Source organism: Hyla sarda, chromosome 12 (assembly GCF_029499605.1).
Source record: "Hyla sarda isolate aHylSar1 chromosome 12, aHylSar1.hap1, whole genome shotgun sequence".
NCBI lineage: Eukaryota > Metazoa > Chordata > Amphibia > Anura > Hylidae > Hyla > Hyla sarda.
In genome coordinates this window covers 44,218,680-44,244,207 of record NC_079200.1, presented here as the reverse complement: position 1 = coordinate 44,244,207, position 25,528 = coordinate 44,218,680, and the positions used below count along the sequence as shown (strand labels likewise).

The 25,528-nt window shown below is 42.8% G+C and overlaps 1 protein-coding gene across 2 annotated transcripts in view; it reads left to right on the top strand.

The window, feature by feature from the left end:
* Window positions 1-1,644: 1,644 nt before the first annotated feature.
* Window positions 1,645-25,528, top strand: part of MRC2 (mannose receptor C type 2) — an 80,307-nt gene continuing 56,423 nt past the window's right edge. For both annotated transcript variants that reach the window (XM_056548143.1, XM_056548142.1), the window contains exon 1: window positions 1,645-1,800. In XM_056548143.1, the coding sequence (XP_056404118.1) occupies window positions 1,692-1,800 (109 nt within the window). In that variant the 5' untranslated portion in view covers window positions 1,645-1,691. The remainder of the gene's footprint in view (window positions 1,801-25,528) is intronic.

Below are 25,528 nucleotides of genomic sequence, written 5' to 3'. Positions count from 1 at the left end.
TCTACAGTACATGTGAACACACCCTATATCTACAGTGTATGCAGCACACATGTGAACACACCCTATATCTACAGTACATGTGAACACACCCTATATCTACAGTACATGTAAACACACCCTATATCTGAAGTGTATGCAGCACACATGTGAACACACCCTAAATTTACAGTACATGTGAACATACCCTATATCTACAGTACATGTGAACACACCCTATATTTACAGTACATGTGAACATACCCTTTATTTACAGTACATGTGAACATACCCTATATTTACAGTACATGTGAACACACCCTATATCTACAGTACATGTGAACACACCCTATATCTGCAGTGTATGCAGCACACATGAACACACTCTATATTTACAGTACATGTGAACATACCCTATATCTGCAGTACATGTGAACACACCCTATATCTGCAGTACATGTGAACACACTCTATATTTACAGTACATGTGAACATACCCTATATCTGCAGTACATGTGAACACACCCTATATCTGCAGTACATGTGAACATACCCTATATCTGCAGTACATGTGAACACACCCTATATCTGCAGTACATGTGAACACACCCTATATCTGCAGTACATGTGAACATGCCCTATATCTGCAGTACATGTGAACATACCCTATATCTGCAGTACATGTAAACACACCCTATATCTGCAGTACATGTAAACACACCCTATATCTACAGTACATGTAAACACACCCTATATCTGCAGTGTATGCAGCACATGTGAACATACTCAAAACCTGCAGCATATACAGTATGTGTGAACATGCCTTAAATCTGCAGTGTATACAGTATGTGTGAACATGCCTTAAATCTGCAGTGTATACAGTATGTGTGAACATGCCTTAAATCTGCAGTGTATACAGTATGTGTGAACATACCAAAAACATGCAGTCTATTTCGTACATGTGGACATACTGAAAATCAGATTAGGTTGATATGCTTTAGATTTTGCCCTCACTTTGTGGACTGTATTTCTACAAATCCCATCCACCTTGAAGCCACCTTTTCCCCATGCAAATCTGCTTTCGAAAATCTGCAGCTTATCCCCCCCTGTGTGAACGTACCCTTAGGCTAGAATCACACATGCAGATATTGTGCACATAGTTAGTACAGTTTCTTTGTGCCAAAGCCAGAAGTCATCTTAACAAGGATGGGGTATGTAAAGGAAGGACTTACTCTTCTTCTTCTTCTCCCAGCTGGATCCACATCTGGCTTTGGCTCAAAAACTGCACCCCACACTGCCTTAAAAAACTGCCTATGTGTTTCCAACCTTAGGGCACCCCTGCTCTGTGTCTCAGAGTACAGAGATTTACTTGGTATGTAAAAGCAGAAGATACAAAATGGAAAGAAGTACACATTTATAGATAATGCCTTTCTTATTTGTAGCAGACAAATGCTTGGAGACAAAAAAAAAGTAATCAAAGTTTCTTAAAGTTGCTATGCCCTCCTTTAGATCTTCCCCCAGTTTTCACACTTGCTTACGTAATGTCTGATCCAGCCCATTGACTTAACACTCACACAAGCTGAGACATACAGACTGTTTTCATCTGTTCGCTTGGCCCTCCTTTTTTTTTTTTTTTTTGGGCTACTCCTCCCTCCCTCCTTTCTCCCTCTCTCTCCCCTGCATCTTTTGCAGGAGAGCCGGAGGTTAGTTTTAGAATGTATTTCAGCAGCAGGCATCCAGCTATCTCCCTGTGGATCACATTCCTTTTAAAATGCGCCCTCTTGGTTTCTATCATTGATTTGCATCTTGCCAGTGCCAACACAGGTAAGTGTTACCCCCTCCATTGGTTGCCAGCTGCTTCTCAAAACTTCTCATTGTTCATGTAGGAAAGTTTAGTCGCTGGCTGTATGGACTGAGCTGGGAATGTGCTGTGCAAGCGGTTGCTCTAAAGCAGTGGTCTTAAACTGTGGCCCTCCAGATGTTGCAAAACTTCAACTCCCAGCATGCCCGGACAGCCAACGGCTGTCCGGGCATGCTGGGAGTTGAAGTTTTGCAACATCTGAAGGGCCACAGTTTGAGACCACTTCTCTAATCCCTTTTTTTCTGATTTTATCTGGCTAGATGCTGGCTAGTATAGAGCGCACAGCAGGCAGAGGTGGCCTAGTTGGGGGTGGGGGGTGAAGAATTTAAGAACATAGTAATAGTAGAAGTTCCTTGGACAGTTACTTCATGCAGCGGTGGGTGGAGAGGTGTTGAGAAAACTTTGCCAGTTGTGGAAAGTGTACGGGTGGGGGGTTAACATTTACATTGCTCGATTTAATGTAAAATACATAAACCAGTCCTTAACTCCATAACATTTGAACACTTTTGGGGTATTTAGTTTCTGTTGTGCAGGACTAGATGGGGTTTGTGAATCAGAAATGGGATTTTTGTATTTAACGTTGCCTGTAATCGACGTTGAGTTGGCCAAGTCATCGGGCAGATGGTTACACATGGGATGTTAAGACGACGCTCTTCACGTCACATTGGATGTGATGTGTTCTTCCCTTTTAGTCTTTGTGCCATCCGATCACGGTCAAAGGTTCTCTTTCTTGGAGTAAAGCTTTAGCGTTCAGGTTTATAGGCCAGGTAATGGGCCAATGTAAACATGTTTTGGTAAAGTGTGTGCTGCAAACGTCTGGAGAGGCGGCATAAAACCCGTGCTTTGATATCTGTGTCTCTTAATTCCTTCTCTGTATACCCACTATTGATATGGACCGGGAGTAAGATGGAAACTGGGAACAGTCTTTTTAAAAATAAAGAGTGATGCATTGAAATTAAATGGTCTTTTGAGTACCAATCCGAAATATCTCCAGCATGACTTGGCATATTACAAGGGCTCATGCGCACAGTCACATTATGGATCTGTAATACAGCACCATAGACTGCTGTGGGCCTATGCTGTACATTTGTATGCCTCCACTTTTTTGGGGAATTTTCCCCCCCTTTTTTCAGAAGGAATCTGTGTGCATGCAGTATTGTGGAGTTATTATGCCCTATTACTGGGGTGTCAGACCTGCGGCCCTCCGGTTGTTGCAAAATTTCAACTCCCAGCATGCCCAGACTGCCAACGGCTGGGAGTTGTAGTTTTGCAGCAGCTGGAGGGCGGCTGGTTGGCCTATCACCTATGCTTCCAAGGGAGTATAATGGGCAAAATGGTACACAGGGGGAGATTTATAAAAACCTGTGTAGAAGAAGAGTGGTGCAGCTGCCTATAGCAACCAATCAGATCCCTTCTTTCATTTTTCACAATCCTCTTTAAAAATGAAAGAAGCAATTTGGTTGCTATGGACAACTGCACCACTCTTCCTCTACACAGGTCTTGACTACTCTTCCTCTACACGTCTTGATAAATATCTCCCAATGTGCCCTTGGTTTCATATTACAAGCCCATAGGAACACTGTCATGTCATCAGAATAAAACAGTACCATGTAGTCCTTCTTAACTTTGCTAGATAAAAAATACTAATTTAAATGCTAATTGGCATACCGATATATTGGAGATTGTATGGCATTAAGGCTAGTGGGGTAAATGTTTGAGAACTCGTATAGAGTGACTTAAGAGCCCCATACACATTAGACATGTGTTGGCCAAACCCAACAATTTAAAAGCAACACTGGCCCACCTTCTAATGTGTATGAAGACCCTCCTGACTCTTACACAACAGATGATGTTGGGGGAGAGAAGGACATGTTAAACTATCAACTACTCTCTGGAAAATAAGCCACCGCTGGAAGAATCTGGTAGCGGCTTACCTCTCTTCTCCATTTCCGACACACGAATGCTTGGTCAATGTAAGGGTGTTCCTCCAAGAGTTAGGCTATGTTAGGGGACATTGCCCTGACAGCAGAGCATCAACAGAACTCGCCAGTGCTAGGCCCACTAGGAAATATGCCTTCTCATTTACGGCAGTGCGGACTCCGCAGAAAGAATAGTCATGTCTATTCTTTCTGCGGACTCCAGAATCAGGATTTCTGCAGCAGAAATATCTGCTGTGGAAATTCCACCATGTGCACAGCGCAGCAGACTCCCATTGATATCGTAATCTCCGTGTGGAATTCTAATGCAGAATTACACACAGAAATTCCATCGTGTGACTATACCCTTAAGCTGGCTATACTTTTTGGAAAGCTGTTGGCCAAACGCTTGTTTTGCTGCATTTGGCAGACAGCTATCTCTCCCAATTCCCACATGCACACTCTGCTTAGCCGCGCATGCACATTTTTTTCAACAGGAAAGGGGAAAAAGCCGCAGTAAGTCATTCCTGCAGTGGAATATCTCCCAGGAAGCAAAAGAATGGAGCAGTGGAAATCCAACATGTCCGATCGTTCTCTTACAATTCTTCCAGGATAATTGGGACGCCATCATACACATTAGATGGTTGATTTTAGGTACAACCAGAGGGGCCTGTTATCTGGAAGCAGTTTGTCTCATTTTGCCCTTGGTAGGCTATAGTGTGTATTGTATTACTTTAGTTCAGCATAAAGTCCAGCTAGTTGTAACTGAGTTAGATTTGTGTGTTGGTAGCTCAAAAGCTTAACAAAAAAATGTGGGGACAGATGACAAATAAAACAAAATTGTAAAACAGCAGACGTAACCATCCTACTTCAGTGACAAGAATTTACATGCTGCGGACTGAACGGAAGTCCTGTTTATGTAAAATAGACATCAGAATCTCTCTATTCAATGTATATCAGCACATTATGATGATAGGATTTTCATGTACATCTGTGAGGCCTGACATGCCTTTCACATGAGCATTGCAGTATAATTTCCTGAAATATTACAGAGATGACTGGATATAAATATTTCACCTCCCTCGGCCACATTTTCAACTATTCAACAGACCACAGTTACAGTGGGGCACAAAAGTATTTAGTCAGCCACCAATTGTGCAGGTTCTCCCACTTAAAAAGATGAGAGGCCTGTAATTTTCATCATAGTCTGATTTTTAAAGAATTTATTTGCAAATTATGGTGGAAAATAAGTAGTAGGTCAATAACAAAAGTTCATCTCAATACTTTGTTATTTACCCTTTGTTGGTAAATGACAGAGGTCTAACGTTTTCTGTAAGTCTTTACAAGGTTTTCACACACTGTTGCTGGTATTTTGGCCCATTCCTCCACGCAGATCTTTAATAACTCAACTATGAGAGACATAATGAGAAAAAAAAATCCATAAAATCACATTGTCTGATTTTTGAAGAATTTATTTGCAAATTATGGTGGAAAATAAGTATTTGGTCAATAAAAAAAGTTTATCTCAATACTTTATTATATACCCTTTGTTGGCAATGACAGAGGTCAAACATTTTCTGTAAGTCTTCACAAGGTTTTCACACGCTATTGCTGGTATTTTGGCCCATTCCTCCATGCTGATCTCCTCTAAAGCAGTGATGTTTTGGGGCTGTCGCTGGGCAACACGGACTTTCAACTCCCTCCAAAGGTTGTCTATGGGGTTGAGATCTGGAGACTGACTAGGCCACTCCAGGACCTTGAAATGCTTCTGACGAAGCCACTCCTTCACTGCCCGGGCGGTGTGTTTGGATAATTGTCATGCTGAAAGACCCAGCTATGTTTCATCTTCAATGCCCTTGCTGATGGAAGGAGGTTTTCACTCAGAATCTCACAATCCATGGCCCCATTCATTCTTTCCTTTACACGTATAAGTCATCCTTGTCCCTTTGCAGAAAAACAGCCCAAAAGCATAATGTTTTCACCCCCCCCCCCCCTGCTTTACATGTATGGTGTTCATGTTCATGTTTCATCTAACCATATGACATTCTACCAATCCTCTTCTGGATCATCCAAATGCTCTCTAGCAAACTTCAGACGTGCCTTGACATGTACTGGCTTAAGCAGGGGGACATGTCTGGCACTGCATGATTTGAGTCCCTGGCGGCATAGTGTGATACTGATGGTAGCCTTTGTTACTTTGGTCCCAGCTCTCTGCAGGTCATTCACTAGGTCCCTCTGTGCTGTTCTGGGATGTTTGCTCACTGTTCTTGTGATCATCTTGACACCATGGGGTGAGAATTTGGGTGGTGCCCCAGATCGAGGGAGATTATCAGTGGCCTTGTATGTCTTCCATTTTCTATTAATTGCTCCCACAGTTGATTTCTTCACACCAAGCTGCTCGTCTATTGCAGATTCAGTCTTCCCAGCCTGGCGCAGTTCTGCAATTTTGTTTTTGGTGTCCTTCGACAGCTCTTTGGTCTTGGCCATAGTAGAGTTTGGAGTGTGACTGTTTGAGGTTGTGGACAGGTGTCTTTTATACTGATAACAAGATCAAACAGGGGCCATTAATACAGGTAATGAGTGGAGGACAGAGGAGACTCCTAAAGAAGAAATTACAGATCTGTGAGAGCCAGAAATCTTGCTTGTTTGTAGGTGACCAAATACTTATTTTCCACCATAATTTGCAAATAAATTCTTTAAAATTCAGACAATGTGATTTTATGGATTATTTTTTCTCATTATGTCTCTCATAGTTGAGGTAAACCTATGATGAAAATTACAGGCCTCTCTCATCTTTTTAAGTGGGAGAACATGCACAATTGGTGGCTGACTAAATACTTTTTTGCCCCACTGTATATAGACCTGTGATTTGCACATCTCCCACAATTTGAATTAGAAGTAATTCTACACAGGTCATGATGCATAGGTACAACATGGGTCAAAAATCTAATAAAAGTTAGTTTACTACCTGAGACTCATATGCCTATACGCTTTAGATTTCTTTTGGCCAAAATCTTGTTTAGCCATAAGCCATAAACATCTATGCTCAGCTGTTAAAAATGCAAAAGGTGAGTAAGCTGCTGTTGGACACCTCTGAACAAAAGGGGTGTATGTTGAAATCCGTAAGCCTGGTATTTCTTTCCCCCGACATCTGCTGTCAGAGGAAAGTTGGGACCCTTCTATACACATTAGATGGTGGCCAGCGCTGCCAAAATAATTTCAACATTAATGTTTGTGCCCACATTAAGAGCTTACCTGAAAGTGCTGCTTTCTGAGGTGGCATCTGAATGAATTGTATAATTTTGTATAACTTTTATAAACCTTAAAGGGGTACTCCAGTGAAAACCTTTTTTCTTTTAAATCAACTGGTGGTAGAAAGTTAAACATATTTGTAAATTACTTCTATTAAAAAATCTTAATCCTTCCAATACTTATTAGCTGCTGAATGCTACAGAGGAAATTCCTTTCTTTTTGGAACACTGATGACATCACGAGCACATTGCTCTCTGCTGACATCTCTGTCCATTTTAGCAACCATGCATAGAAGATGTATGCTAAGGGCAGCATGGTGGCTCTGTGGTTAGCACTGCTGCCTTGCAGTGCTGGGGACTTGGGTTCAAATCCCACTAAGGACAACAATAAATAAAGTGTTATTATTATTATAATAACGTCAGCAGAGAGAACTGTGTTCGTGATCAAAATGTTGCCATAGCTCGAGAGCCACAGGTTGGTCAACATTTTTCTATTACAGCCCTTGGCAGGAGCCCACTGCTGCAGCTAAGAGGAGGATCCAAGCAAGGAGTTTTACTATGCTTTTATTTAGGTATAGAATGGGTTCTCCTAAAGGGTGAACCTTAAAGTTGGGTTCACACTTTGGAATTTCCAAGATGAATTAATACACGGAAATTTGGTGCAGAAGAGTCCCATTGCTGTCAATGGGATTTCGCTGCACAGTGCACATGGTTATCTCAATGGTGGAGCTTTCCACTGAAGAAATGTATCGGTCAAAATAATGAATTCTGTCAATCTTTTGGTGGAATACATTGCCATCTATAGGGCCCTCAGAATCTCCAGCCACAGATTTTGTAGTCTGCACCCAGATGAAAAGGGGTACAGCCTGCTGGAGCTATAAAAGAACAAACAGGACACCTCTCTTGCCTGGTTCAGTGCTGGCACAGCAGTCCACCCCAGTGCCTCTGTTTACTTACCCTGATTGATCCGCTATCCCTGCTCTGCTGATGATGTTTCAATTCCACTAAGGATTGCTAAGAAATGAGGTTTCCTTGCTCCAGGCTTGGAGGAGCCCTAGTGTCTATGGGATAACCCAGTACTAATACAGGAGCAATGTTATGGCCCTGTGTGCTGCACTGTGGTATAGCTGTGGTAGAAGCATGGGGAAGGTATTAAAGGGAAGAGGTAACTGAGTGGTGTGCACTTGTGGTTGCATGCAACAAGACCTGCTGCAAAGCGTCAGGCCTGTTTTAGTCCCCATATGATGGACCAATGGGCAAGTTGTACTCTTAAACCTTGTACAACAAAGAGGACATCTGTCTTGGGAACTGACTTTGAGATTTTTCCTCTTAGAGATAAGTGGACCACCCTTCCCTTGAGTGTTTGGGAACAAGTTAAGAGTTATCACTTGTAACCTGGCAAGTGTTCTGCAAGTAATTGGAAAATTACTGTTAATTTGCAACTTAAATTCCTGTGTGGTTCTTAAATAGTTAGTATTCTCTGTTTCTAGTCTTTGGACTGGAACTTCACTAGCTGTAAGTGGCCAATGGAGGACAGTAGTGACCATTGTGGTGCATGGAGGTGCAAAGCATTATCCCTCAAACTGGCTGGTGCATCCCAGTGAGCAGTACATTTTCAGGCAGACTGTGGCAGATTAGCTTCTCACCACCCAAGCAGCTCCATGGGGGCAAACGCTACAGCCCACAGTGACCATGGCACCAGCCAATTCATAGTCTGGACTCTGGTTAGGCACTGCACAGTAGAGTTGTGCCGTGTCTATTGAACAAATCTGTTGAACTGTATCAGCTATGTCTTACTCAGGACCCCTTGTACATGTATACCCATGGATACCATATCTCTCCATACATATATACCCAGTTTAACAATATATTAAACACATTGTTGAGGCTTGAAAATAATTCAGTAGGTTCAGTGATCATCTCACTTCTAGATTTAACTTAAAGAATCCTGTGATAAGAGAGAAATAGCTACTGAATTCCCCCAGGCCATTAATATATTACTACAGGAAGACAGTCACAATTGCAAGGGCAGAGGTATCTGGATTTATTGTACAAACTACAACAATTCTCATTGTCTGGGCTAATTGTGTTGTGGTTCTTCTGTCAAGAGGGTGATCAAAGGCTTGTGTCCACCCGCTGTTTACCCTGTAACTCAGGATGTGTTTATGTAGGAGCAGCCTATATTTATTCTCATTGCAGCCATGTGTTGCTGGGGGGCATTTACTAGTAGTATAGTTTTATTTGAGTAGAGGACCTGATCTGAAGTCTTTATTGAGGAAGATTCACAAACCTTTGTGTACTATGAAAAATGTATTCTTATGGGGGGGGGGGGGGGGGGGGAGGGGAACGTATGCACGAGCCTAATAGATAAGGAGACCACCTCTACCTCAAAAGAAGCTCCCTGTTGCAAATTTATTTTATAACTCATTATTTCAGGAATATACAGATTTTTTTTTTCTCATTAAAAGTTTTATTAGTTTTAGAAACAAGCAAAAATAGAAAAGAAATATACAGTGGCATTTGCATAGACTTCTTAGACTTACTATTTATTCTCACTGTATATTCTCTGCCCACATTGTCACAGGATCTTATAGGGTGAGTTGCCCTTTTGTAAAGTCCTTACTGTAAGTCTAGGGGGGAGGGGTGTGTGTGTGGTCATCAGGTTCTTCACCAGCAACCCCTGCTGTTTATATGGAGAGACAACCAGTTGGCTGTGTTCTTTGGTTGACTCTGGGGTGGCATCCCAGGTAGAAGCCTGGAGCTAGTTGGACACTCAATAAGCTCGGGCAAAGGCAGACCATTCCTGACCCTTGCAGGAGGCTCTGGCCTGGAGGAATAGGAAATGTGTACTTGGGCCATCTCTTTTTAAGTGCATTTTTTCTGTGGCACTAGTATATACATGGGTGCATATACTAGGGCCTCCAAAAAAAAAGGTATTCGGTGAAAGGAGTTCAGACTTAGCAGGTGAGCCTGTCCTTACATTCACAGCCTCCCACTCTGTATTAGGTGGTGCTATACATGTGATAGTCATTGATATGTGCAAACACTTCACATGGAGAAGACACACGTAGCGACTCACCTTTAGTTGTGAATGCGCTTCTTATTTATTCAGCAATCTTCTTATAAAAATATTTTTTATAAGAAGATTGCCAAATAAATAGAGAATTCACAACTAAGAGTGAGTCGCTACGTGTGTTTCTTCTTCCTGTAAAGTGCTTACAAAAAAAAGGACTTAAAGGGGTACTCCGGTGGAAAGCTTTTTATTTTTATTTTTTTAAATCAACTGGTGCCAGAAAGTTAAACAAATTTGTAAATTACTTCTATTAAAAAAATCTTCATCCTTTCAGTACTTATTAGCTGCTGAACACTATAGAAGAAATTCTTTTCTTTTTGGAACACAGCTCTCTGCTGACATCATGAGCACAGTGCTCTCTGCTGACATCTCTGCCCATTTTAGGGACTGTCCAGAGTAGGAGAAAATCCCCATAGCAAACATATACTGCTCTGGACAGTTCCTAAAATGGACAGAGATGTCAGCAGAGAGCACCAGCAGAGAGCACTGTGTTCCAAAAAGAAAATAATTTCTTCTGTAGTATTGAGCAGCTAATAAGTACTGGAAGGATTAAGATTTTTTAATAGAAGTTATTTACAAATCTGTTTACAAGTTGATTTAAAAAAAATAAAAAAAAGTTTTCCACCGGAGTACCCCTTTAATTGTGAGTTATGGAACATAAAGGGCCCATGGGGAGGTATTGGAGGTAAAGGATGATCTGCAGTGGCTCTGCCTTTCAGAGACCAAATTCAATTCCAGTCCGGTTTAAAATAAAGTCTTCACATTTATTAATGCATACATGTGGTGGACAATCATGCAAGACGCGTTTCAGGGTTAAGTTCCCCCTTTCTCAATTGCAGAATAAAAGATGTCTAGATTTTTACAGTACTGTTACATTTAAATAGTTAAAAAGGCACCAAAAAAACAGTACCGGGGGCCAGCCCAGGGGGCGTGACATGGGTGGTTTGTATAGCGCTTCCTTGAAATAATGTCATACATAAAAACATATATTTAGACAAATAATAAAATTCACACAGCTCAAAAGCCCTGACGTCATTTTTAGTGCGGGCGGACAGGGCTGGGAACTCTGTTTTTATGTGGTCACATGTTCCAGCTTTCAGCCAGTCCATGGTGCTCCATCGGATGTTTTAAAATGAAAATTTCCAATCACAGTGATGCTGACTTAGAGGCGTATTAACAGTATGCTGTATTCTTGATGTCAATTCAACCAATCGGATGCTTACCGATGTGGAATCGCCAATCGATCCGTTCAAAAAGGAGCTGTTCAGCCAATCAGATTTAGGCTGGTTCTCTCTGAATGTAGTCGTATTGTTACGCCTGGAAAGGCGACCAATCAGTTGTAGCTTGATGATGGAATGGTAGCCAATTAGCGTGGTGCCTCTCTGGTGTTGGATAAAGGGGGGAAATTGTGAATTTCAGACATGGTGGGATTATACTGTGTGTTCAATATATTCATTCAAAACCAGCGGTATTAAAGTTTTAAGCTTGAATATCCCAAAATGTTCTAATCTACACAGTTGTGTGTACCGTCAATGGCTGGTAGATGGGATGTGCTTAATCGGTATTGCAGAAAAGTTGGAGAAATCGCAGTCATGTTTCAGCGCAGCGTGACGGGATACACTATGTAGTTGATAGCCGTTTTTGACATTAGACCGGTGTTTATTTAATCTGGATTACAGCATTTGGGTAGTGCATGCCACATATTGGGACCCGCAAGGGAATTCCAGTAGTCACAATACATTGATTTTCATCTTCAGAAATATGTTTATAAACTACCATCTTACACCCGAGATACCAGTGATTTCATCAGTTCCATCATCGATTTACAGTGGAAAGAACACTATTCCTTCCTTACTATGGATATCACATCCCTAAACACCATCATACAACACAATAAAGGAATTTCAGCCGTATCCCACTATATCGACCATAATAAACCGATGCCTGATAAACAATGGATTTTTCTTCCATCAGCAAGGGCATTGAAGATGAAACATGGCTGGGTTTTTCAGCATGACAATGATCCCAAACACACCGACCTGGCAACGAAGGAGTGGCTTCGTAAGAAGCATTTCAAGGTCCTGGAGTAGTCTAGCCAGTCTCCAGATCTCAACCCCATATAAAACATTTGGAGGGAGTTGAAATTCTGTGTTGCCCAGCGATAGCTCCAAAACATCACTGCTCTAGAGGAGATCTGCATGGAGGTAGACCAGGTAGACCAACAAAATGGCTGTTTTCCATGGAGGATATTTGTCATATACACCATATTGAATGGAGTATTTATTTGAAGGGAAAGATGTCCATATTATGTAGGTGTCTAAAACCTCAACCACATCTTATTTCTGCTCTTCGTCGCTGGTATATATTGAGATACCAGCAAAAAAAGGTATGCAGGACTTACACAGTGTAAGTCCTGCATACCTTTTTTTGCCTGTGGCGAACCCATTCACTTAAATAGTATACGGTCTACGAGAAACTACGTTTGGTCTGTTTTATGAGCGTACATAAATGTTTGTGCTACTGAAAAGCATGATAGAGTAGAATATTACATTGGGTCTATTAATGTAAACAGGCCCACCACTGGTATGCAGCATGTGATAGTGGCCTAATATGAATAAGGAGAGAATGCTTAGTTTGTGAAATGATATAAGGCAATAAACAGATTTACATAATGTAAAACATCATTGAAATCAATATTTCCATCAAGAACAATAATCAAAGAGTCAGAGCCAAAGTTGTGTAGTTGCTTAGTGTATGCCAGGCATTGTTAGGCTGGGTTCACATCACGTTTTTCCCCATGCGGGAGCGCATACGGCAGGGGGGGAGCTAAAAAAGTTGCACTCCCGTATCCCTGTGTATGCGGTCCCATATGTAATTCATTTCAATGAGCCGACCGGAGTGAACCGGTCGGCTCCTTTTTCCCCTGCATTTTTCCCATAGTCAACCACGGATTTAGGTCCGGTAGAAAACCACATACGGGGAAAAATGAGCCGACCGGTTCACTCCGGTCGGCTCATTGAAATGAATTATGGGACCACATACACAGGGATACGGAAGTGCAACTTTTTAGCTCCCCCCTGCCGTATGCACTCCCATATGGGGAAAAACGTGATGTGAACCCATCCTTACTGGTCCCAAACTCTTGGCCTGCTCCATCGACCTATCCTGGCATGTCTTAACGTCCTTCCTTTAAAGTAAAAAAAAAAAAAAAAAAAGCAAAACAACCTTATATACAGTATTAAGTTATATAAAAGTTTTTGCAGTAAAAACACATCTTAGAAAGTGGACAGATGCCTTTTTGCACAATGTGATGACTCAAGCACATAACAAAGCCACATGCACGGTCCCTGTGTGGCAGTGTATGCACTGCAGATGGTATTTCTGCGCCTTTAAAGGTCTTGGGTGATCCTGATTCTTCTGTTCACATAGAAAATCATATACTGTGTTGATTCTTTTAATATTTACCTTTTTTTTTTCAAGAAGACTTGAATACAAGATCTGCACTTTTTCATTAATAGTTGTTCCATTCCTTAAAAAGTAGAAACGAAATTTTAATTTTTTTTGCCTTATTTCTGTTTTACTTCTCCCATTATAGTCTGTGGAGTTAATCAGCATAAAGTCAATTTTAGACAAATCCTGGCACTGAAATAGTTAACTGTTGAAATGATTTAATAGGCTGCCCCTGTGTTCAGCAACACATCGGGCTCTTGACCTCATTCTGTCTCCTCCCTCACACCCCACCAAACACAGCCAAGGTTTTTACAAGCTCCCTAGTGGGTCAGCTCCATGGTCACTTGTGATATAATAGGATCTGTGTTCTACACTCCTCTTGGAGATGGGTGTGACTTTGTCCAAGGGACAGGCTTTTAAAACCTCTGTTGCAGACACATGGGAGAAGGAGGCCCGTACATTTATTAACCCTTAAGAACAGTGCTCTGAAATTGTGGCCCTCCAGATGTTGCAAAACTTCAACTCCCAGCATGCCCGGACAGCCAACGGCTGTCCGGGCATGCTGGGAATTGAAGTTTTGCAACATCTAGAGGGCCACAGTTTGAGACCACTGCTTTAGATTCAACCTATTAAATCTTTCACAAACCTCAAGTCTTCGTTGCAATGACATTTGTTGCTTACCTTAGCTTTTATTTTGGCAAACATTCTTAAAATGACTCTTCGTAGACTGTTACAAGCACTCCAAATAGTTTATTACTCCCGAACTATAATATTATATAAAGAGATGTCCTTCCACAGAAGTAATAGCATAAAGAGAAAAAGAGAGAGAGAGAGAGAGGGGAATTTGCGCCCCTAGTGAAGGACGTTAGAGGTAAAGTTTACACGTATTTTCGGTTAAACTCACCAGAAGATGTTGCGCTCAGAGCACAACACCTAAAGCCCTTGGTATAGTAGTAATTGCCAGGTCCGCAGCCTCAGTCCTCTGGAGTCAGGCACGCTGTCCCAGTGTAATGTAGTAGCAGGTATAATGGAAAAAATTGGACCGATCTTGGCGCTGGAGCTCCGGATAAAGTGAATAAGGAAGATGTCTATATTCCTTTAAAAAGCTTTATTTAGGGTACATAAGCTATACGTTTCTGGTCCGAAACGGACCCTTCGTCCGGAGCTCCAGCGCCAAGATCGGTCCAATTTTTTCCATTATACCTTCCACAGAAGTAAGGCTTCTTATTAAAGGGGTATTCCCGTGGAAACCTTTTTTTTTTTTTTTTTTTTTTTTTAAATCAACTGGTGCCAGAAAGTTAAACAGATTTTTAAATTTCTTCTATAAAAAAAATCTTAATCCTTCCAGTACTACTTAGCTGCTGAATACTACAGAGGAAATGGTTTTCTTTTTGGAAAACAGAGCTCTCTGCTGACATCACAAGCACAGTGCTCTCTGCTGACATCTCTGTCCATTTTAAGAAAAGTAGGAGTAGGAGAAAATCCCCATAGCAAACCTATGCTGCTCTGGATAGTTCCTAAAATGGACAGAGATGTCAGCAGAGAGCACGGTGGTCATGATGTCAGCAGAGAGCTCTGTGTTCCAAAAAGAAAACCATTTCCTCGGTAGTATACAGGCACTAAAAAGTACTGGAAAGATTAAGATTTTATTAAATAGAAGTAATTTTCCATGGGAGTACCCCTTTTAGTTCATCAATCAGCCAAAATGTTAAAACCACTGAAGCATAAAACATGATCAAAATCATGACAATGATACCTATAAAAGGTTGAATTGTGATGGCTAGACAATTGGGTTGGCGCATTTTCAAAATGGCAGGTCATGTGAGCTGTTCCTGGTATTCAGTGGTTAGCACCTACCAAAAATGCGAGCGACTGGTATCTGCTCGTTCACATCAACGTTATCCTTTGCTAATGGGAGCTCCATTGGGAAAAGGGGGAGTTGAGCAGAGAAAAAAAATTCTGCATGTTCAGTATTTTTCTGTGCTCGACTCCCCTCAAATACCGGACACATGACGGGTCCAATTCAAATCATTGGGACCCAGCAGTGTCTGTTGTACAAGGGATCCAATCGGTTACTTTTTTGGGGTATGATAGAATGGGGGTAGAGCACAAAGGACCGCTGTGTAGCCAAAGACCGGTCATAGTGGCCTGGTCTGATGAATCAAAGGATGTGTCAGTTAAAGGAGTACTGTAGTGTAATATAACTTATCTCCTATCCGAAGAAGTTATAGATCGCGGGGGGTCCGACTGCGATCTCCTGTACAGGTCCGCAGCAGTCCGCAGGAAGCACCATGCCGTCCCCAGCAGGAAGCCTCAGCAGACAAGCCCCCTGCATGTATCTCTATGGGATACATGGAGGAGCCGTGTAAGCCGCCACGTCGTGCAGCGACTGAGCGCACCATTCCTATGGACTGGCATGGCCCCGTACAAGAGATCGCGGGGGGTCCCAGCACTTGGACCCCCCGCAAGCTATATATTATCCCCAATCCTTTGGATAGGGTATAAGTTATATTACACTACATTACTCCGTTAACTTGGGGAGAGATGACACCAGAATTGACTATAAAAAGAAGACAAGCCTGAGGCAGTGTGAAGTTCCGAGTAATGTTCTGGTGGAAACTTTAGGTCCTGGCATTCATGTGGTTATTACTGTGACATGTACCACCTACCTAAACATTGCTCAGAACAGGTCCCCTAATTCATGTAAACAGAGTTTCCTAATGGCAAATTTCTCCAGATCTCAATCTGATCGATCATCTGCGGGATGTGCTGGGGAAAAAATCTGACCTATAGAGGCCACATCTTAGGAGTGAAAGGGTGAACTGCCGCGATGCATCACCACAAATATACAATAAAAAAGGCAAGGCTTCTGGCCCTGTTCACTGTGTAATACGGGGCACTAAACAGCTGATCGGCGTGGGTGCTGGTTATCTGCACCCCCATCATTCATAAAGTCTTGAAAAAGCTGTGTAAAGTCACAAATTTTGTTTGCTAACTTCGGTGATCTGAAAGAAAAAAACTAAAAACTTCCCCCTAATATTTTTTCACATGATGCAGTTTAGCTGTGTTTTTATCACTACAAGTCATGTGATTCCTTCATCACGTGAAGAATTTTTTATTGAAAAATTGAGGGAGACAACATGCACACATTTGGTGGCATGTAGAGGGGTTGAATAGTAAAGTAGCAATCTTTGCAGATGATCCTAAACTCTGTAAAGTGGTAAACACTATAGAGGACAGTGCACTGTTACAAATGGTTCTGGATAGGTTGGAGGTTTGGGCTGAGAAGTGGCAGATGAGGTTCAACACTGATAAATATAAGGTTATGCAGGGGAAGAAAAATCCGGGCTGGGATTATGTATTTAATTGGAGAACACTTGGGACGACTGATGTAGAAAAGGACTTAGGAGTCTTAGTTAATAGTAAATTTAGCTGTAGTGACCAGTGTCAGGTAGCTGCTGCCAAGGCCAATAAAATCATGGGGTGCATCAATAGGGGCATAGATGCCCACGATAATATCTGTACAAATCACTAGTCAGACCACACATAGAATACTGTATACAGTACTGGGCACCAGTGTACAAGAAAGATATAGTGGAGCTGGAGAGGGTTCAAAGACGGGCAACCAGAGTAATACAGGGAATGGGAGGACTATAGTACCCAGAAAGATTATCAGAATTAGGGTTATTTAGTTTAGAAAAAAGAAGGCTTAGGGGAGACCTAATAACTATGTATAAATATATCAGGGGACCGTACAGAGATTTCTCCCATGATCTATTTATACCCAGGACTGTATCTATAACAAGGGGGCATCCTCTACGTCTAGAGGAAAGAAGGTTTCTACACCAGCACAGATGGGGGTTCCTTACTGTAAGAGCAGTGAGACTGTGGAATTCTCTGCCTGAGGAGGTGGTCATGGTGAACTCTGTAAAAGATTTCAAAAGGGGCCTGGATGCATTTTTGGAGAGTAATAACATTACAGGTTATGGATACTAGATTTATTATTGGATATTATTATTTATTATAGGGACAGAACGTTGATCCAGGGATTTATTCTGATGCCATATTTGGAGTCGGGAAATAATTTTTACCTCTAAAATTAGTTGTTTTTTTTTACCTTCCTCTGGATCAACTCAGTAGGGACTCATTAGGGTTATAGGTTAAGCTTGATGGACTCTGGTCTTTTTTCAACCTTATGAACTATGTTACTATATTGTGTGATACACTGTAAAAGGCAGGTGGTTGTAATGTTATGACTACAGTGTTATGGTATTCAATGACTTTGGGAGGGATCCTATTGCTGGGATCCCCACTGATGCTCTGAATAATGTGGCCACGTTATTAGTTAAAGGGGTACTCCAGTGGAAATTTTTTTTTTTATCAACTGGTTCCAGAAAGTTAAACAGATTTATAAATTACTTCTGTTAAAAAAATCTTAATTATTTCAGGACTTATCAGCTGCTGTATACTACAGAGGAAGTTGTAAAGTATTTCCAGACTGACCGCAGTGCTGTCCCTGTCAGGACCTGTCTCGAATAGAAGAAAATCCCCATAGCAAACCTATCCTGCTCTGGACCGTTCCGGACATGGGCAGAGGTGTCAGCAGAGAGCACTGTGGTCAAACACAAAAGAACAACTCTACTTCCTCGGGGACATACAGCAGCTGATAAGTACTGGAATGATAAAACATTTTTTTTATAGAAGTTAATTACAAATCTGTTTAACTTTCTGGCACCAGCTGATTTGAAAAAAAAAAAAAAAACATTTTCCACTGGAATACCCCTTTAAGAGCATTAGCTCATTTACAGTTTTTTCTGTAACAAAGCCCCATTCACTTGAGGTCAGACTCCCACTGATCATAAGATAGGCATTCCCATTGAATGCCCGGTAACCCACATTATGCCACATCACTCCTTCTGCCCCTGAGAACATGCATATAGTTGTTGTCTCTTTCAGGACCCAATTTCTAGAAGACCCCAGTGTATAAGCTGGCTGATAGCTTCAGGTATGGCTTCTTCCCCACTTACCCCTGTGATCAGCTGGCGCTTTGAAGAGCTGCAGCTCTACTGGGCAGTAAATTTAAGGGGAATTCCTGCGATCTCCTGCACAGAACCCTGATATTCTGAAGATTTGTTTTCAAAACACCAACTCTCCTCGTGCACGGAGTGGTGGTCATTGTCACGCCCCCTCCACATCCCCTAGTGTAACTCCGGCTCTCCCATAGCGATGCATGGTGCAGGCATGTCAACCACCACTCCATGCATGAGGAGAGCGAAGCACCGGGCAGGAGACACTCCGCCATCAGACACTTATCCCCAATCTGTGCATAAGGGAGAAAAAGTTAAGTATCGGAGTTCCCCTTTATGTGACATGCATGGTTTACCAGAGTGGTTTTCCTGTCTGATTAATAGCTGGTGGTCCTGAATAGTGAACCCCTTTCTATTATGTATGCCTTATTGGACATATGGGAAAAGAATGTCTTTCAGTTCATTCTTTATTTTGCAGACTTGTTTGCATTTTTATTTAATTTGAACTGCTTCTTGTGCATCCCTTAAATGGTGTGGAAATATGTAGGGTATATATATATATATATATATATATATGTGTGTGTGTGTGTGTGTATAATGAGTATTATTGCTTCCTTGGGCTGCAATGCATGCATACAAGAACAATGGTGACATTGTTAGATGGGCATAAAAAATGGTGAATGTTTGGAATACAGTAACTCTTGTAAACCAGCGGTTGGCCCTTAAAACATATAACTTTTATCAGAATGTTTACATTTGCGTGACTATTTTTGCTTTCTCAGCTATACAGATGTAGAGAACAGGTTTTTAGGGGATCATAGAAAAGTATTTCCAACACATTCTTGATTTTTTCTTTCAAGCGAAGTTTCTGAAAGCGAGTAAATTCCTTCACACAGTATTTGCAGTTTATATTTGGGGTATACTTGTGGAGAATTTCTTGACAGATTCTTCTATTGTATACCCCCATATAGGCTCGAATATAAAAGAAGCATTACAGGATTATTAATATTTTTTGCTTATATAGTTCAGCATAGGCTATTAGAGAATAATGTAAAGGTTCTGCGTACCTGTGTTAGCTGATGTGGCAGGCATAAGTTTTCGGCCATACATGGAAATTATTTCCTAATGCTCCCCACAGTTTCCATGAAGCCTCTGGCTTTGCAGAGAGAGGGGGTGAAGTCTCATCACTGCAGCTTATCTACTTAGGCTGCTGGTGCTGGAGTTCTGCCGAGTGAATAATTGGCCGACATTTATCATTGTCTTTAAACAGTTTTTTGTGTCTAAAAAAAAAAAGGTGCAAAAAAGGCGCAAGCAGATTTTTTTGGTTTACACATTTCTTCTGATTTGAGTTGCAATCCACTGATTTGGGCAAAACACATGATAAGGAAGGATTTTATGAACTGTGCCTTTTTGTGAAAAGGCGCAAAGCCCACTGAAAAGTCTCTAAACGACACCAGACCAGACCAAACTTAGCTTAGCTTTATGGTGTATGTGAAGAGTAAAATTTCAGAAAATGTTTACCTGCACAACATTTATGAAATCCTCTGCAACAATTTAATAAATTGGGCGCTCCTACACATTACCAGCACACAAAAAAGGTGTAGAAAAATGATTCACTTACACCTACAATGATAAATGCCGGCCATTAGACTCATCAGTGGGTTGAGACCAGTTCACATTATACATAGTTTTGATGTAATTTCAAAGTGCATATTTTTTGAGAGTACTATGGAGATGTTTTCACATGTTGAATTTTTACTGTGTTTTGGCTATGTATAAATTACCCAATTTTACTGTGCTTTGCACAATTGCAGCGAAGTGGCACAATTTTTTTGTCAGTAGAGAGCACTGTGGTTAGACTGGAAAAAACTACACAACTTCCTCTGGAGCTTACAGCTGCTAAGTACTGGAAGGCCTAAGATTTTTAAATGAGGGAAAATATGAAAAAGACGAGGAGCGCTCCTAGTGGAGTATTATTTAGATGGGGTAATGTGTGCGCTACAAGTTGCACCTTACGGTAATGTGTTGTGCACAACACCTCTGTCCGCCTGTAGACTCGCTGATGTAGGTGATCCAGAAGCGTAGGGAGGCAGCCTCAACGTCCTTCACCGTGACATCCAGGTACGGTGCAGTGAAGTGATAGTGGAAAAGAAAGAGTTTGGACGAGTTTGATAGCGCCAGATCCCAGAAAACCAATGAGCCAAAAGTTTTGGTAAAAACAAATTGGCTTTATTGGTACAAACTTTGTAGCAATAAAGGCAATTTGCTTTTACCAAAACTTTTGGCTCATTGGTTTTCTGGGATCTGGCGCCATCAAACTCGTCCAAACTCTTTATTTTCCACTATCACATAAGATTTTTAAATAGAAGTTAATTACAAATCTTTATAACTTTCTGGCACCAGTGGATTTAAAAACATTTCTCCATCTTGAGTACCCCTTTAATTTTATTGTTAAAACCCACACTAGACTCTACCTCAGACATGAGCTAAAGGAGAACAGTGCAGAGTGTGCAAATGTTTTCAGTGGGGATAATGGGGAATAAGCCACTGCCAGAAACCTTGGACAGTGGCTTTTCTCCTATGGAAACAAGGGTTCAGTCATGTTCGTATCCAAGAAGGGACTAGACCACCTCCATACACATCCTGCCAACTTTCCTTTAATGTGCATGGGCACCTTGATAGTGAAATGTTGCAATATATATAAGCATGACATGTGGTCCACATCTGTTGTTTTTCACGAACAAGTTTTTGAGCCCACCCGGAAAAAAAAAAATTCAACATGGCAGAGCAACCTTTCCATAAATATTTGCCTTTGTTCAGTACCTCTCACTTATTCTTCATGAAAAGATCAGACACATCAAGGAAACCTCTTCCCATATGCTTTATTAGTACATCTGGACAACATAAAAGGTTATAGGGGATATCCATGTTCTGAAAAAGAAAAATCCAGCGCATTAGCTCTCGTATGAAGGTCTCCAATCTGGGCCTCCAGCTTTTGCAAAACTACAACTCCCAGTATGCTCGGACATCTGGAGGTTCACAGTTTGGAGATCTCTGCTCTAGTGGTCTTTCTTTACCAGCAGCCAGCATGTGACTGGTGCAACCAATGGGTGGCTTTAGCGATCATATGCCATACTATTGTCATTCCAGCTCAGCAATAGTATTATTCGTGACCACTGAGGCTACTGATCAGCTGCGGCAGTCATGTTGGCCCGCAAGTAAGACAAAATCGTAGTGCCCAGTCGAGTTTCTGCCCTGGTTCACTATGGGATTAGAGACATGAGTAAGTTTTTTTAATTGCTTTAAATTTGTATCTCCTTGGATATCCCCCATCACCACCATGGCCAAAGCCTGTCCATATATACAACATAGCTAAGTGGTTGGCACTATTGCCTTGCAGCACTGAGCTCCTAGGTTCGAATCCCACCAAGGATAACATCTGCAACAAGGGTGTATGTTCTCCCCGTGTTTGCATGTGTTTCCTCCGGGTACTCCAGTTTTCTCCCAAAGTCCAAAAAACATACTGATAGATGAATTTAGATTGATTGTGAGTCCCAATGGGGACAGGGACAAATTTGAGTGTACAGCGCTGGGGAATCTGAGTATAACATAATATAACATATAGAATATAGCATATAGAATTAATAAATATATATATATTTTTTTATATATACATACTACATACTCCTTGTAGAGTACTGATTCATTCTACCACCTCATTGTCACCATGTGGGTGGGTTAAAGTTCTCCTTTCAATGTGCCCATAATAGCTTTGACCCATGTAAAGAGTTCAGGCCTTCTGCGTGTGATCTAGGAATTAGTCCTGTGCACCATTTCCTGAGTGTGGATTTTCTTCCTTTCTGCTGCAGTTACTCTGGTTTTGGTTTCCCGTTGTGTTTAAAATTAAATCACTGTAACCGTAATGAACCTGTAGTTACAGAACTGGAATCCAAAAATATACCAATGATGGCAAGCTGTTGCCAGTTTGGTGCCTTGTAAAGGGATTTTTGCTTTATATAAAGTTTAGCTCAATTTCTCAACGTTTTCAAGATTTATACTGAATTAAAATACAGTGGTCACTCAACATACAATAATAATTGGATTCAAATAGAGAAAACAGACATGGTCACACATCCACAATTTGTATTTTGATCTACTTGCTTCTCAGCATAAATTCAAAAACGAACAGGTTGTTAGTATACATTTTGATCAAAAAGTACAAGCCCACTCGCCACGTCAAGGCCACCTATTTAGAGTGGGTCCCTAACATCCCTAGCATAAACTGGCATAGCACTGGGCGGCGACCACCTCCGCCGCAACACCAGTGCCCACAGGGGGTACAACCCACTGGCAGAGCAGCCCAATGCCACTCAAACCAGTCCCCATAGACACAGTGCCACGGCATCCACGGATGCCGCACAGCACCACACCAGTGTGAACAAGGTGTAAAAAGCTCACTTACCATGTGCTCCCAGTCAGACTGGGAGGCTGCCAGTAAGGAGGGGGCCCTGTGCAGCTGCCTGCTCATTTATATAGGGCTGGGCTGAGGGGAAGGGGTAGAGTGCAGACCAAGTAAAAACAACAAAAAAAGAGGGGGATAGACAACATAATGTGAATTCAAATAAAGAAAATAGACCTGGTCGCACATCCACAAATTTTATTTTGATCTACTTGCTTCTCAGCATAAATTCAAAAACTAACAGGTTGTTAGGATACATTTTGATCAAAAAGTACAATACAATAATAATTGGTTCAGGGACTTCCATTGTAAATAAATAGCAAAAAGACAGACTCAGTTACAAAAATTATATGAAAATATAATCAAACTTTATTAGTATGAAAAGTATTAAAAAGCATAAGAGAAATATTGTGGCACTGGACTGCACATTTAGATGAAAATGCGGTAGAGACGGCAAATACACCATGGATGTCACGATTCGGCTACCAGGTAGTGGATCCTCTGTGTCAGCGAGGGATTGGCGTGGACCGTGCTAGTGGACTGGTTCTAAGAGGCTACTGGTGTTCACCAGAGCCCGCCGCAAAGCGGGATGGTCTTGCTGCGGCAGTAGCAACCAGGTCGTATCCACTAGCAACGGCTCAACCTCGCTGACTGCTGAGAAGGCGTGGGACAGAAGGACTAGGCGGAGGCAAGGTCAGACGTAGCAGAAGGTCGGGGCAGGCGGCAAGGTTCGTAGTCAAGATGGATAGCAGAAGTTCAGGTAACACAGGCTTTGGACACACTAAACGCTTTCACTGGCACAAGGCAACAAGATCCGGCAAGGGAGTGCAGGGGAGGTGAGCAGATATAGTCTGGGAGCAGGTGGAAGCCAATTAAGCTAATTGGGCCAGGCACCAATCATTGGTGCACTGGCCCTTTAAGTCTCAGAGAGCTGGCGCGCGCGCGCCCTAGAGAGCGGAGCCGCACGCGCCAGCACATGACAGCAGGGGACCGGGACGGGTAAGTGACCTGGGATGCGATTCGCGAGCGGGCACGTCCCGCTGTGCGAATCGCATCCCCGACGGCCATGACAGTGCAGCGCTCCCGGTCAGCGGGACTGACCGGGGCGCTGCAGGGAGAGAGACGCCGTGAGCGCTCCGGGGAGGAGCGGGGACCCGGAGCGCTAGGCGTAACAGTACCCCCCCCTTAGGTCTCCCCTTTTCTTTGTCCGGTAACTGCCTCCCCTGGGATGAGGACACCGGGAAAGAATGGAGGGTTTCCTCAACGGCAGGCAGTACAGCAGGAGTGGGAATGGGGAGGGAGGGCAGAGGGCGAAGCCTGGCACGGGGCAGTGTGTCACCAGGACGGGGGCCATGAGGAGGCACTGAGGCTTGCCTGACGGGACTGGGAGGGGGGGAGAGGCACTTCCTATGGCAGGCGGAGTCCCAGTTCTTGAGCTCCCTGGTGGTCCAATCAAGGGTGGAAGAATGAAGCCGGAGCCATGGCAGACCGAGGAGGACCTCAGAGGTACAGTTGGGGAGGACGAAGAGCTCAATCACTTCGCGATGGGGTCCAATACACATCAGGAGGGGTTCTGTGCGGTAAAGCACGGTGCAATCCAATCTGACTCCGTTGACCGCGGAAATGTAGAGCGGCTTGACGAGACGGGTCACCGGGATGCGGAATTTATTCACCAGAGAATCCAGAATAAAATTCCCAGAGGCACCAGAGTCCAAGCAGGCCACGGCTGAGAGGGAGGAGTTGGCTGAAGGAGAAATCCGCACGGGCACCGTGAGACGTGGAGAAGCAGACTTAGAACCAAGAGACGCCACACCCACGTGAGCTGGGTGCGTGCGTTTCCCAGACGTGGAGGACGAATAGGGCAATCCACGAGGAAATGCTCGGTACTGGCACAGTACAGACAAAGATTTTCTTCCCTACGGCGATTCCTCTCTTCCTGGGTCAGGCGAGACCGATCCACTTGCATGGCCTCCTCGGCGGGAGGCCCAGGCGTAGGTTGCAACGGAGACTGTGGGAGAGGTGCCCAGAGATCTAAGTCTTTTTCCTGGCGGAGCTCTTGATGTCTCTCAGAAAAGCGCATGTCAATGCGGGTGGCCAAATGGATAAGTTCTTGCAGGTTGGCAGGAATCTCTCGTGCGGCCAGCACATCCTTGATGCGACTGGATAGGCCTTTTTTAAAGGTCGCGCAGAGAGCCTCATTATTCCATGATAATTCAGAAGCAAGAGTACGAAATTGGATGGCGTACTCGCCCACTGAAGAATTACCCTGGACCAGGTTCAGCAGGGCAGTCTCGGCAGAAGAAGCTCGGGCTGGTTCCTCGAAGACACTCCGGACTTCAGTGAAGAAGGACTGGACTGTGGCTGTGGCAGGATCATTGCGGTCCCAGAGCGGTGTGGCCCAAGACAAGGCCTTTCCTGAAAGAAGGCTCACTACGAACGCCACCTTAGACCGTTCTGTAGGAAACAAGTCCGACAACATCTCCATATGCAGGGAACACTGAGACAGAAATCCACG